We start from the raw sequence: 13905 nt of genomic DNA on the forward strand, positions 1-13905 counted from the left end.
GTCTTAGTATTATATAATGTGTATTTCAGAGGCTGGGATTTTCTGCATTCTAGCTGTGTGTGTGTCTTAGTATTATATAATGTGTATTTCATATACTGGGGTTTTCTGCATTCAGGCTGTGTGTGTCTAAGTATTATATACTGTGTATTTCAGAGGCTGGGGTTTTCTGCATTCAGGCTGTGTGTGTCTTAGTATTATAAACTGTGTATTTCAGAGGCTGGGGTTTTCTGCATGCCGGCTGTGTGTGTCTTAGGGATATATAATGTGTATTTCAGAGGCTTGGGTTTTCTGCATGCCGGCTGTGTGTGTCTTAGGGATATATAATGTGTATTTCACAGGCTGGGGTTTTCTGCATGCCGGCTGTGTGTGTCTTAGGGATAAATAATGTGTATTTCAGAGGCTGGGGTTTTCTGCATTCAGGCTGTGTGTGTCTTAGGGATATATAATGTGTATTTCATAGACTGGGGTTTTCTGCATGCCGGCTGTGTGTGTCTTAGGGATATATAATGTGTATTTCAGAGGCTGGGGTTTTCTGCATGCCGGCTGTGTGTCTTAGGGATATATAATGTGTATTTCAGAGGCTGGGGTTTTCTGCATTCAGGCTGTGTGTGTCTTAGTATTATATAATGTGTATTTCAGAGGCTGGGGTTTTCTGCATGCCGGCTGTGTGTGTCTTAGGGATATATAATGTGTATTTCTGAGGCTGGGGTTTTCTGCATGCCGGCTGTGTGTGTCTTAGGGATATATAATGTGTATTTCATAGACTGGGGTTTTCTGCATGCCGGCTGTGTGTGTCTTAGGGATATATAATGTGTATTTCAGAGGCTGGGGTTTTCTGCATGCCGGCTGTGTGTGTCTTAGGGATATATAATGTGTATTTCAGAGGCTGGGGTTTTCTGCATTCAGGCTGTGTGTGTGTCTTAGGGATATATAATGTGTATTTCACAGACTGGGATTTTCTGCATTCAGGCTGTGTGTGTCTTAGGGATATATAATGTGTATTTCAGAGGCTGGGGTTTTCTGCATTCAGGCTGTGTGTGTCTTAGTATTATATAATGTGTATTTCAGAGGCTGGGGTTTTCTGCATTCAGGCTGTGTGTGTCTTAGGGATATATAATGTGTATTTCAGAGGCTGGGGTTTTCTGCATGCCGGCTGTGTGTGTCTTAGGGATATATAATGTGTATTTCTGAGGCTTGGGTTTTCTGCATGCCGGCTGTGTGTGTCTTAGGGATATATAATGTGTATTTCATAGACTGGGGTTTTCTGCATTCAGGCTGTGTGTGTCTTAGGGATATATAATGTGTATTTCAGAGGCTGGGGTTTTCTGCATGCCGGCTGTGTGTGTCTTAGGGATATATAATGTGTATTTCAGAGGCTGGGGTTTTCTGCATTCAGGCTGTGTGTGTGTCTTAGGGATATATAATGTGTATTTCACAGACTGGGATTTTCTGCATTCAGGCTGTGTGTGTCTTAGGGATATATAATGTGTATTTGAGAGGCTGGGGTTTTCTGCATTCAGGCTGTGTGTGTCTTAGTATTATATAATGTGTATTTCAGAGGCTGGGGTTTTCTGCATTCAGGCTGTGTGTGTGTCTTAGTATTATATAATGTGTATTTCAGAGGCTGGGGTTTTCTGCATTCAGGCTGTGTGTGTCTTAGGGATATATAATGTGTATTTCAGAGGCTGGGGTTTTCTGCATTCAGGCTGTGTGTGTCTTAGTATTATATAATGTGTATTTCAGAGGCTGAGGTTTTCTGCATTCAGGCTGTGTGTGTGTCTTAGGGATATATAATGTGTATTTCAGAGGCTTGGGTTTTCTGCATTCAGGCTGTGTGTGTCTTAGTATTATATAATGTGTATTTCAGAGGCTGGGGTTTTCTGCATTCAGGCTGTGTGTGTGTCTTAGTATTATATAATGTGTATTTCAGAGGCTGGGGGTTTCTGCATTCAGGCTGTGTGTGTCTTAGTATTATAGAATGTGTATTTCAGAGGCTTGGGTTTTCTGCATTCAGGCTGTGTGTGTCTTAGTATTATATAATGTGTATTTCAGAGACTGGGGTTTTCTGCATGCCGGCTGTGTGTGTCTTAGGGATATATAATGTGTATTTCACAGGCTTGGGTTTTCTGCATGCCGGCTGTGTGTGTCTTAGGGATATATAATGTGTATTTCAGAGGCTGGGGTTTTCTGCATTCAGGCTGTGTGTGTCTTAGGGATATATAATGTGTATTTCACAGGCTGGGGTTTTCTGCATTCTAGCTGTGTGTGTGTCTTAGTATTATATAATGTGTATTTCAGAGGCTGGGGTTTTCTGCATTCAGGCTGTGTGTGTCTTATTATTATATAATGTGTATTTCAGAGGCTGGGGTTTTCTGCATTCAGGCTGTGTGTGTCTTAGGGATATATAATGTGTATTTCAGAGGCTGGGGTTTTCTGCATTCAGGCTGTGTGTGTCTTAGGGATATATAATGTGTATTTCAGAGGCTGGGGTTTCTGCATGCCGGCTTTGTGTGTCTTAGGGATATATAATGTGTATTTCACAGGCTGGGGTTTTCTGCATTCAGGCTGTGTGTGTCTTAGGGATATATAATGTGTATTTCAGAGGCTGGGGTTTTCTGCATTCAGGCTGTGTGTGTCTTAGTATTATATAATTTGTATTTCAGAGGCTGGGGTTTTCTGCATTCAGGCTGTGTGTGTCTTAGTATTATATAATTTGTATTTCATAGACTTGGGTTTTCTGCATGCAGGCTGTGTGTGTCTTAGTATTATATAATGTGTATTTCAGAGGCTGGGGTTTTCTGCATTCAGGCTGTGTGTGTCTTAGTATTATATAATGTGTATTTCAGAGGCTGGGGTTTTTTGCATTCTAGCTGTGTGTGTGTCTTAGTATTATATAATGTGTATTTCATAGACTGGGGTTTTCTGCATTCAGGCTGTGTGTGTCTTAGTATTATATAATGTGTATTTCAGAGGCTAGGGTTTTCTGCATTCTAGCTGTGTGTGTCTTAGTATTATAAAATGTGTATTTCATAGACTGAGGTTTTCTGCATTCAGGCTGTGTGTGTCTTAGTATTATATAATGTGTATTTCAGAGGCTGGGGTTTTCTGCATTCTAGCTGTGTGTGTCTTAGTATTATATAATGTGTATTTCATAGACTGGGGTTTTCTGCATTCTAGCTGTGTGTGTCTTAGTATTATATAATGTGTATTTCACAGGCTGGGGTTTTCTGCATTCTAGCTGTGTGTGTCTTAGTATTATATAATTGTGTATTTCATAGACTGGGGTTTTCTGCATTCTAGCTGTGTGTGTCTAAGGGATATATAATGTGTATTTTACAGGCTGGGGTTTTCTGCATTCAGGCTGTGTGTGTCTTAGGGATATATAATGTGTATTTCAGAGGCTGGGGTTTTCTGCATTCAGGCTGTGTGTGTCTTAGTATTATATAATGTGTATTTCAGAGGCTGGGGTTTTCTGCATTCAGGCTGTGTGTGTCTTAGTATTATATAATGTGTATTTCAGAGGCTGGGGTTTTCTGCATTCAGGCTGTGTGTGTCTTAGGGATATATAATGTGTATTTCAGAGGCTGGGGTTTTCTGCATTCAGGCTGTGTGTGTCTTAGTATTATATAATGTGTATTTCAGAGGCTGGGGTTTTCTGCATTCTAGCTGTGTGTGTGTCTTAGTATTATTTAATGTGTATTTCATATACTGGGGTTTTCTGCATTCAGGCTGTGTGTGTCTTAGTATTATATACTGTGTATTTCAGAGGCTGGGGTTTTCTGCTTTCTAGCTGTGTGTGTCTAAGGGATATATAATGTGTATTTCAGAGGCTGGGGTTTTCTGCATTCAGGCTGTGTGTGTCTTAGGGATATATAATGTGTATTTCAGAGGCTGGGGTTTTCTGCATTCAGGCTGTGTGTGTCTTAGTATTATATAATGTGTATTTCACAGGCTGGGGTTTTCTGCATTCAGGCTGTGTGTGTCGTAGGGATATATAATGTGTATTTCACAGGCTGGGGTTTTCTGCATGCCGGCTGTGTGTGTCTTAGGGATATATAATGTGTATTTCAGACGCTTGGGTTTTCTGCATTCAGGCTGTGTGTGTCTTAGTATTATATAATGTGTATTTCAGAGGCTGGGATTTTCTGCATTCTAGCTGTGTGTGTGTCTTAGTATTATATAATGTGTATTTCATATACTGGGGTTTTCTGCATTCAGGCTGTGTGTGTCTAAGTATTATATACTGTGTATTTCAGAGGCTGGGGTTTTCTGCATTCTAGCTGTGTGTGTCTTAGTATTATATACTGTGTATTTCAGAGGCTGGGGTTTTCTGCATTCTAGCTGTGTGTGTGTCTTAGTATTATATAATGTGTATTTCATAGACTGGGGTTTTATGCATTCAGGCTGTGTGTGTCTTAGTATTATATAATGTGTATTTCAGAGGCTGGGGTTTTCTGCATGCCGGCTGTGTGTGTCTTAGGGATATATAATGTGTATTTCACAGGCTTGGGTTTTCTGCATGCCGGCTGTGTGTGTCTTAGGGATATATAATGTGTATTTCAGAGGCTGGGGTTTTCTGCATTCAGGCTGTGTGTGTCTTAGGGATATATAATGTGTATTTCACAGGCTGGGGTTTTCTGCATTCTAGCTGTGTGTGTGTCTTAGTATTATATAATGTGTATTTCAGAGGCTGGGGTTTTCTGCATTCAGGCTGTGTGTGCCTTAGGGATATATAATGTGTATTTCAGAGGCTGGGGTTTTCTGCATTCAGGCTGTGTGTGTCTTAGTATTATATAATGTGTATTTCAGAGGCTGGGGTTTTCTGCATTCAGGCTGTGTGTGTCTTAGGGATATATAATGTGTATTTCACAGGCTGGGGTTTTCTGCATGCCGGCTGTGTGTGTCTTAGGGATATATAATGTGTATTTCAGACGCTTGGGTTTTCTGCATTCAGGCTGTGTGTGTCTTAGTATTATATAATGTGTATTTCAGAGGCTGGGATTTTCTGCATTCTAGCTGTGTGTGTGTCTTAGTATTATATAATGTGTATTTCATATACTGGGGTTTTCTGCATTCAGGCTGTGTGTGTCTAAGTATTATATACTGTGTATTTCAGAGGCTGGGGTTTTCTGCATTCTAGCTGTGTGTGTCTTAGTATTATATACTGTGTATTTCAGAGGCTGGGGTTTTCTGCATTCTAGCTGTGTGTGTGTCTTAGTATTATATAATGTGTATTTCATAGACTGGGGTTTTATGCATGCAGGCTGTGTGTGTCTTAGTATTATATAATGTGTATTTCAGAGGCTGGGGTTTTCTGCATTCAGGCTGTGTGTGTCTTAGGGATATATAATGTGTATTTCACAGGCTTGGGTTTTCTGCATTCAGGCTGTGTGTGTCTTAGTATTATATAATGTGTATTTCAGAGGCTGGGGTTTTCTGCATTCTAGCTGTGTGTGTGTTAGTATTATATAATGTGTATTTCATAGATTGGGGTTTTCTGCATTCAGGCTGTGTGTGTCTTAGTATTATATAATGTGTATTTCAGAGGCTGGGGTTTTCTGCATTCTAGCTGTGTGTGTGTCTTAGTATTATATAATGTGTATTTCATAGACTGGGGTTTTCTGCATTCAGGCTGTGTGTGTCTTAGTATTATATAATGTGTATTTCATAGACTGGGGTTTTCTGCATTCAGGCTGTGTGTGTCTTAGTATTATATAATGTGTATTTCATAGACTGGGGTTTTCTGCATTCAGGCTGTGTGTGTCTAAGCGATATATAATGTGTATTTCAGAGGCTGGGGTTTTCTGCATTCCGGCTGTGTGTCGTACAGAAACACCTCAAGGTCATGAGGAATAAAATGGCCGACCAGTTCAGATATAAACATGTGAGTTGTTTAAATATTCTTGCCATTTGGTTCATTAAACAATCAAATGATTCATTTATTTTATTGTTTATTCATCATGAAGACACTCCCAAATGATTCAGACAGCATAATTGAATGGAAAATGTATCATAATTTAGAGTTCATAGCTTCTGTTTATCAGGCATAAATAAAGTTCCTCCTGGTGTATTTATTTTCTGATGTTTTCGAGGCTAAGATCAATTGAAACACAACAATGCCTTAAGGGTTTGAAGTCTGTTCAAAGCAATTGTGAGTTATGCTGGCTGTCCCAAAGCCAAATATGTATATGCATGTACATGTGTATCTTGCGTGTATGTTCAGCTGCTGGAGTGGGGATGGTTGACCTGGCTGGAGCGGTGCGAAAACAAAGAAGAACTTAAGATGGTCACCCAGTCTCATGCTGCTTGGATATTTTACAGGTAGGATGATGTGGGGGTAAGATGGTCATTAAATGTCACGCTGCCTGGATAATATACAGGAAGGGTAACTTGGGGGTTAATCAAGAAACTACAGGCTGAGAAACTTGGGGGATAATTTATATTGTCACCCTGGATATACTACAAGTAATTAGATTTGGGGGAGGGCGGGGATGGTCAAAATTGTTGCTAAGTCTGACACTGCCTTGATTCACTACATTAGCTGTATGCTTACTTACTGGTTTGGCTTGTGTGTCAGAGAGATATAAAATATTACCTTGAACAGGATCATTGTTGAGCCTTTTTTTAAAGACCGCCACTGATAGTTGTCCATTATGATTTTTTTGTCATGACAGGCACCCATTGTTACTGAAGCGTTTCCACCTTATGAGTTTTTGTATTGAAAGGCACCTCTTGTTACAAAGTGTTTCTACCCAATGTTTATTTTGTCTTGACAGGCGGCTGTTGTTACGCAAGTGTTTCTACCAGCTGCAGGATTACACAGAGTGGAGGAAACACAGACAGGTATGAACCAGGACAAACATGAAATAAGTATCCAGTCATCTCACTTACACAGTAAAGCATCCATGACATAAGGATCAAAATTATCTCATTTAAACAGTAAAGCATACACCACATAAGGATCCAGTCATCTCACTTACACAGTAAAGCATACATGACATCAGGATCAAAATCATCTCACTTACACAGTAAAGCATACATCACATAAGGATCCAGTCATCTCACTTACACAGTAAAGCAAACATGACATAAGGATCCAGTCATCTCACTTACACAGTAAAGCATACAAGACATAAGGATCAAAGTCATCTCACTTACACAGTAAAGCATACAAGACATAAGGATCAAAGTCATCTCACTTACACAGTAAAGCATACATGACATAAGGATCAAAGTCATCTCACTTACACAGTAAAGCATACAAGACATAAGGATCAAAGTCATCTCACTTACACAGTAAAGCATACATGACATAAGGATCAAAGTCATCTCACTTACACAGTAAAGCATACATGACATAAGGATCAAAGTCATCTCACTTACACAGTAAAGCATGTATACATGACATAAGGATCCGGTCATCTCACCCTACACAGTAAAGCATACATGACATAAGGATCAAAGTCATCTCACTTACACAGTAAAGCATACACGAAATAAGGATCCAGTCATCTCACTTACACAGTAAAGCATACATGAAATAAGTATCCAGTCATCTCAGCTCTTCACAGTAAAGCACATATGATCCCAGTCTTATGTGACATATGGATCCGAGTCATCTCGGCTATTCACAGTAAAGCACATATGATCCCAGACTTATGTGACATATGGATCCGAGTCATCTCAGCTATTCACAGTAAAGCACATATGATCCCAGACTTATGTGACATATGGATCCGAGTCATCTCGGCTATTCACAGTAAAGCACATATGATCCCAGACTTATGTGACATATGGATCCGAGTCATCTCGGCTATTCACAGTAAAGCACATATGATCCCAGACTTATGTGACATATGGGTCCGAGTCATCTCGGCTATTCACAGTAAAGCACATATGATCCCAGACTTATGTGACATGGATCCGAGTCATCTCGGCTATTCACAGTAAAGCACATATGATCCCAGACTTATGTGACATATGGATCCGAGTCATCTTGGCTATTCACAGTAAAGCACATATGATCCCAGACTTATGTGACATGGATCCGAGTCATCTCGGCTATTCACAGTAAAGCACATATGATCCCAGACTTATGTGACATATGGATCTGAGTCATCTCGGCTATTCACAGTAAAGCACATATGATCCCAGACTTATGTGACATATGGATCCGAGTCATCTCGGCTATTCACAGTAAAGCACATATGATCCCAGACTTATGTGACATATGGATCCGAGTCATCTTGGCTATTCACAGTAAAGCACATATGATCCCAGACTTATGTGACATATGGATCCGAGTCATCTCGGCTATTCACCGGTACATGACATGTGGATCCGAGTGGGCTTTTCACAGTAAAGCACATATGATCCCAGACTTACCGGTACATGACATGTGGATCCGAGTGGGTTTTTCACAGGAAAGCACATAAGTTTATAAAAGCAGACAGCAGCAAGCAATGGGTCTTAAGTACATTTTGAAGAGGGCATATTTTTATCATCCTGTAATGTATATTTGACCCAAAAAGGAACTTAAACTATACGTCACTACATTTGTTCACCCGCTAAATGTCTCCGCCTCGCCAGATAAACTTTCTCCATCCACAACACTAACCTAGTTATCTTTATGTAAGTCCCTATGACTTCTGAGACATGTCACACAATGGAAGTCGCCATTCTATTTTAGTCCCAGGAAACTATGGTTTAATATTTTCAACTTACTGGTACCTCATATGTACAATAATAGCCATATCTGCTGTTGTGGTTTATATGATACACAGATAAAGATATTTCTGTGATCTGTATGTTGTTGTTTGATTGTGTGCTTTCTTGTGCTAGTTGGAGTAGAAAGAGTTTATAGCTTCCTTTTCAAGGATTTTAATTTAAGCTTCAGTCTTAGTTCTATGAAATGATCGAAAAAAGGTTTTATAAAGTAAAATATATTTAATTTATTTTAGTTTGCTTTTTTGTAGTTAAATTCTGTATAACTTTCATTTCATGTCTATGAAACACCCCTGAAAAGTTCAACGATGAATGGATTGGGAGTGGGCTATAGGATATCAGAGGAACTGAAAAACTTATGGCATTTATAGATGATGAAAATTTCGAAATGAAACTAGTTAAAAACATTATTAATTTATAAAGAACATAAATAATTTCTTTGATGATTGCTTTTGAAATCACAATTTTACTTATTTGAACATTTTGCACACAGGCCCAGTATGCCCGAGCTGACGCCCACTTCTACATGACCGAGATGCCAAAATATTTGTTCCGAATTCGGGTGTTTGTCCAGCTCCAGAAGAACGAGCGGGAAAACATGGAAAAATGCGAAGAGTTCAGAACGTAAATAATACAATTCTTTATATATACTGTAAAGTTTATACATGCTATGAAAAGGTGTTGGAAAATCAAACATATATATGACACCTGATGATTGGTGTTTGTGCATTTTTATTTATCCATTCAAAGTGAAAATTAGGTGATCATTTTTAATTTTTATTTTTAAATTAATGTGAAATAAGATTTGAGATTTCCTTTTCCATCTAAAGTTTTATATTTATGGGCAGTGAGCCTTTAACAACTTTGTATCTTGAAAGCATGTTCGACACACAGGGATTTCCTTGTCTGGCCTCATTCTACTCTTTCATATCCAATCCATAGCATTTGAACGACTTGTTCTAGGGTCTTCATACTTGGTCATAGCCAGTTGATAACAGAGCTCTTTCGGTTTTAGGGTCTATAGGTCGAAGGCTATGGTGACCTTTATTGGAATTATGATGGGCGCTTTCAACAGGCCACACTTCTGATTTGCAGAATTCATTTTTTCCCATATACTTGTTAAATTTTGACATGAAGTATTAATTCCTTTTTTTAAATTGTGCCATTTTTGTTTTGGCATGAGTCAGTTTCAGTCATACCTCTGTTATTTCAGGGAGAACCTGCTAGCAAGGTTCTTCTACCTGTGGGTGAAACAGAATGAACTGAGTCGAGAGGATCGGGTCAACACTCACATGGTTGGTAGAATCTTGATAATGTTGTTTTAGAATACATTGTACTTCACAATAGGGCTGCAATAGGCTAGTTTACTTTTTTTTGTAGAAATGCTGATTTGAAATTGTAATTATCTAATATTTGTTTAAATATTTTTGTGACGACAATCAGTATATGAGTAAGAGTATTTTTTTTACTTGGCTAGTATTGGTGTTGAAATGCCAATTCAGCTGGTCTGTTTTTATGTCCCGAAGAGAAGCATACAATTATCATACTGCCTTTTGTCCGTCCTTGTGTCTGTGCCTCCAGTACTTTCTTTTCTCAACTGTTACTGATTCAGTTCTATTCTGATAACACTCAAACTTCAATGAAATGTAATGTAGCATGGAAAGGTGTGACACCCGTAGCATTTGTGATCTCGCCTTAAATGTCAAGGTCACACTTATAGGTCAAATGAGCCTTGTAATGAGCCCACACGGCCAATTGGGGGGCAGTTGTCAAGTTCTTAGCTCTGTCTATGAAAAAAAGAAAAAGTAGTTTTGTATTCTTGATGAACTGGAAAGAAACATTTGCAGTATTTAATAGTAGCACAACTCAAAAGCATCATGTCAGTTGTCATGTTACACCTCTTAAACGATAGAAATACAACAAAGAGTTTGAATATGCTTGTTGAGCTCTTGTGAAATTACCACGTGTCAAGAGCATTGGATGAGATAAGAGCAAGCATTGTAATGGTCCATGTGGAGAATTGTTACCATGGCAATGTTGATGTTCCAGGCGATTCTGCACTGTGAGGGAAAGGTGAAGAGACAGTTCTTCACCGTGTGGAAACACAAGACTACTGACGCCCTGCAGGAGGACAAGAGTATGGTAGGCTTATCACTGTTGTTTAAGATCGCATCCATAAACATTGAAGAATGGAATTTTTTCATGATGGTGATTCATAAATACACCGGTGGAAGATCCATATTATGAAGGCCATGAGATGAAGCAATGAAACCTGCTACTTAGATGGTCAAAGTTTCTATTTACAGTCAGTTTTTGCAAAATTTCTATTAAATTACTGGTATGCTTCTACATTGGAAATGATGTTTCAAAAAATTTGCTTCATTAAATTCACATTATTTTTATCGTTTATGAATGTCATTTGACTATTTCAAGCATTATTTAAGGATCTGAGGTGTAATAAAGATGATGTATTCATGGGAAACTTAAAATGCTGAACAGGGTATGCCTTATGATCAATGGAATTAAACATGGAGTGAAACTATTAAGCAAAAAAAGAGAAAAAAAAGAAATTTAATCATCAATGAAAGAACAAAAACACAGAACAAATTGTATGTTCATGTAACGTAATGAATAAATATTTTGGTTCAATGATGATGGATTTGAAAGTGGCAATAATGCACTGTTTTTCAGGAATTTGCTGCCGCCCACTATCATAAAGAGCTATGTAGGAAACACTTACTGGCATGGAAAGGCTACATTGACTTCCTCAAAAAAAGGTTGGTATAGTTTGTATTGATTTAAATAGAAAACTCATGTTTTGTCTTTGCATATAAGCTTAAGTCTCATACTTGCTGTGGATGTGGTCGACATGTTAGCTTCAGTCTCATACTTGCTGTTGATGTGGTCGACATCTTAGCTTCAGTCTCATACTTGCTGTTGATGTGGTCCACATGTTAGCTTCAGTCTCATACTTGCTGTGGATGTGGTCGACATGTTAGCTTCAGTCTCATACTTGCTGTTGATGTGGTCAACATGTTAGCTTGAGTCTCATACTTGCTGTTGATGTGGTCCACATGTTAGCTTCAGTCTCATACTTGCTGTGGATGTGGTCCACATGTTAGCTTCAGTCTCATACTTGCTGTTGATGTGGTCCACATGTTAGCTTCAGTCTCATACTTGCTGTTGATGTGGTCCACATGTTAGCTTCAGTCTCATACTTGCTGTGGATGTGGTCGACATGTTAGCTTCAGTCTCATACTTGCTGTTGATGTGGTCCACATGTTAGCTTCAGTCTCATACTTGCTGTTGATGTGGTCCACATGTTAGCTTCAGTCTCATACTTGCTGTTGATGTGGTCCACATGTTAGCTTCAGTCTCATACTTGCTGTGGATGTGGTCGACATGTTAGCTTCAGTCTCATACTTGCTGTTGATGTGGTCCACATGTTAGCTTCAGTCTCATACTTGCTGTTGATGTGGTCCACATGTTAGCTTCAGTCTCATACTTGCTGTTGATGTGGTCCACATGTTAGCTTCAGTCTCATACTTGCTGTTGATGTGGTCCACATGTTAGCTTCAGTCTCATACTTGCTGTTGATGTGGTCCACATGTTAGCTTCAGTCTCATACTTGCTGTTGATGTGGTCCACATGTTAGCTTCAGTCTCATACTTGCTGTGGATGTGGTCGACATGTTAGCTTCAGTCTCATACTTGCTGTTGATGTGGTCCACATGTTAGCTTCAGTCTCATACTTGCTGTTGATGTGGTCCACATGTTAGCTTCAGTCTCATACTTGCTGTTGATGTGGTCCACATGTTAGCTTCAGTCTCATACTTGCTGTTGATGTGGTCGACATGTTAGCTTCAGTCTCATACTTGCTGTTGATGTGGTCCACATGTTAGCTTCAGTCTCATACTTGCTGTGGATGTGGTCAAAATCTTAGTTGTTGGTGACATTAACATGCTGGCTGCTGGTATTGTGCAAAACTTTAAATGTTGGCCATGTTTAGGAAGCAAAAAAATGTGTATTATCACATAAAACTTGGATAACATGGTTTTACTGATAAGGTGCATATCACACTTAAGTACATCAGTATGGCTAACAAAGAACTATCTTCCAATTCTGCCCTTTGCCCTTTGACAACTGATCCTTTAGACAATGGGGAAAAATAGATGAGCGATAGCTTTAGCATGTAGTGATCTTTTTGATGTTTTAAACTATTGCTTTAGACTGTGACACTAGAATTCCCCCCCCACACACACACACACACACACCTCCCCCAACTCCCAAAATAAAACCTATAAGAATGTGTATTTCAATGTGTTTCTTTTGAATAGGTTTTAATGCGTTGGAGATATATGGTTTTGCAACTTGCAGTTTGTAATGGAAATATCAATTGTTTAGTATCCTCACCATATATTTCAGCAATTTATTTTGATATGATATTTCAGTCAACAACAGGCGATAGAGGCAGCCCGGTATCACAGTCGACAAATCATGAAGAAATGTCTCATAGCTTGGAAACAGGTATACACATTGTATTTTTGACTTATCACATGTGAGAAAAAGTACGATCAAACAGTGCGTGTATTAAAAAGAATGTCACAGATTTTATGGCATTACTGTTACATCAATAATATGTTGCAATGTGTTAATTGATCATGGATTAGGTTTGAAAACCTAAAATATTCGTCTTCAGATTTTCTATTTATCACAATCTCTGTTTCTTTTCCCTATAAGAATTTACACTTTAAGCTTGTCTGTTTTTTGAGAAAAGATATGAGAGTGACTGTGATAACCTTGATGTTATATAGAGAGTGACTGTGATAACCTTGATGTTATATAGAGAGTGACTGTGATAACCTTGATGTTGTATAGAGAGTGACTGTGATAACCTTGATGTTATATAGAGAGAGTGACTGTGATAACCTTGATGTTATATAGAGAGTGACTGTGATAACCTTGATGTTATATAGAGAGAGTGACTGTGATAACATTGATGTTATAGAGAGAGTGACTGTGATAACCTTGATGTTATATAGAGAGTGACTGTGATAACCTTGATGTTATATAGAGAGAGAGAGACTGTGATAACCTTGATGTTATATAGAGAGTGACTGTGATAACCTTGATGTTATATAGAGAGAGACTGTGATAACCTTGATGTTATATAGAGAGTGAC

The 13905-nt window shown here is 38.7% G+C and overlaps 1 protein-coding gene across 1 annotated transcript in view; it reads left to right on the plus strand.

Annotated features, from left to right (window-relative positions):
• Window positions 1–13905, plus strand: part of LOC128212537 (protein SFI1 homolog) — a 45905-nt gene that overhangs the window by 18456 nt on the left and 13544 nt on the right. The window contains exons 11-18 of the mRNA XM_052918023.1: window positions 5792–5884; window positions 6224–6321; window positions 6777–6843; window positions 9218–9348; window positions 9938–10019; window positions 10774–10866; window positions 11416–11501; window positions 13175–13250. Coding sequence (XP_052773983.1) covers window positions 5792–5884; window positions 6224–6321; window positions 6777–6843; window positions 9218–9348; window positions 9938–10019; window positions 10774–10866; window positions 11416–11501; window positions 13175–13250 — 726 coding nt within the window. The remainder of the gene's footprint in view (window positions 1–5791; window positions 5885–6223; window positions 6322–6776; window positions 6844–9217; window positions 9349–9937; window positions 10020–10773; window positions 10867–11415; window positions 11502–13174; window positions 13251–13905) is intronic.

The sequence above is a fragment of the Mya arenaria genome, chromosome 12, assembly GCF_026914265.1.
Source record: "Mya arenaria isolate MELC-2E11 chromosome 12, ASM2691426v1".
NCBI classification, from domain to species: Eukaryota; Metazoa; Mollusca; class Bivalvia; order Myida; family Myidae; genus Mya; species Mya arenaria.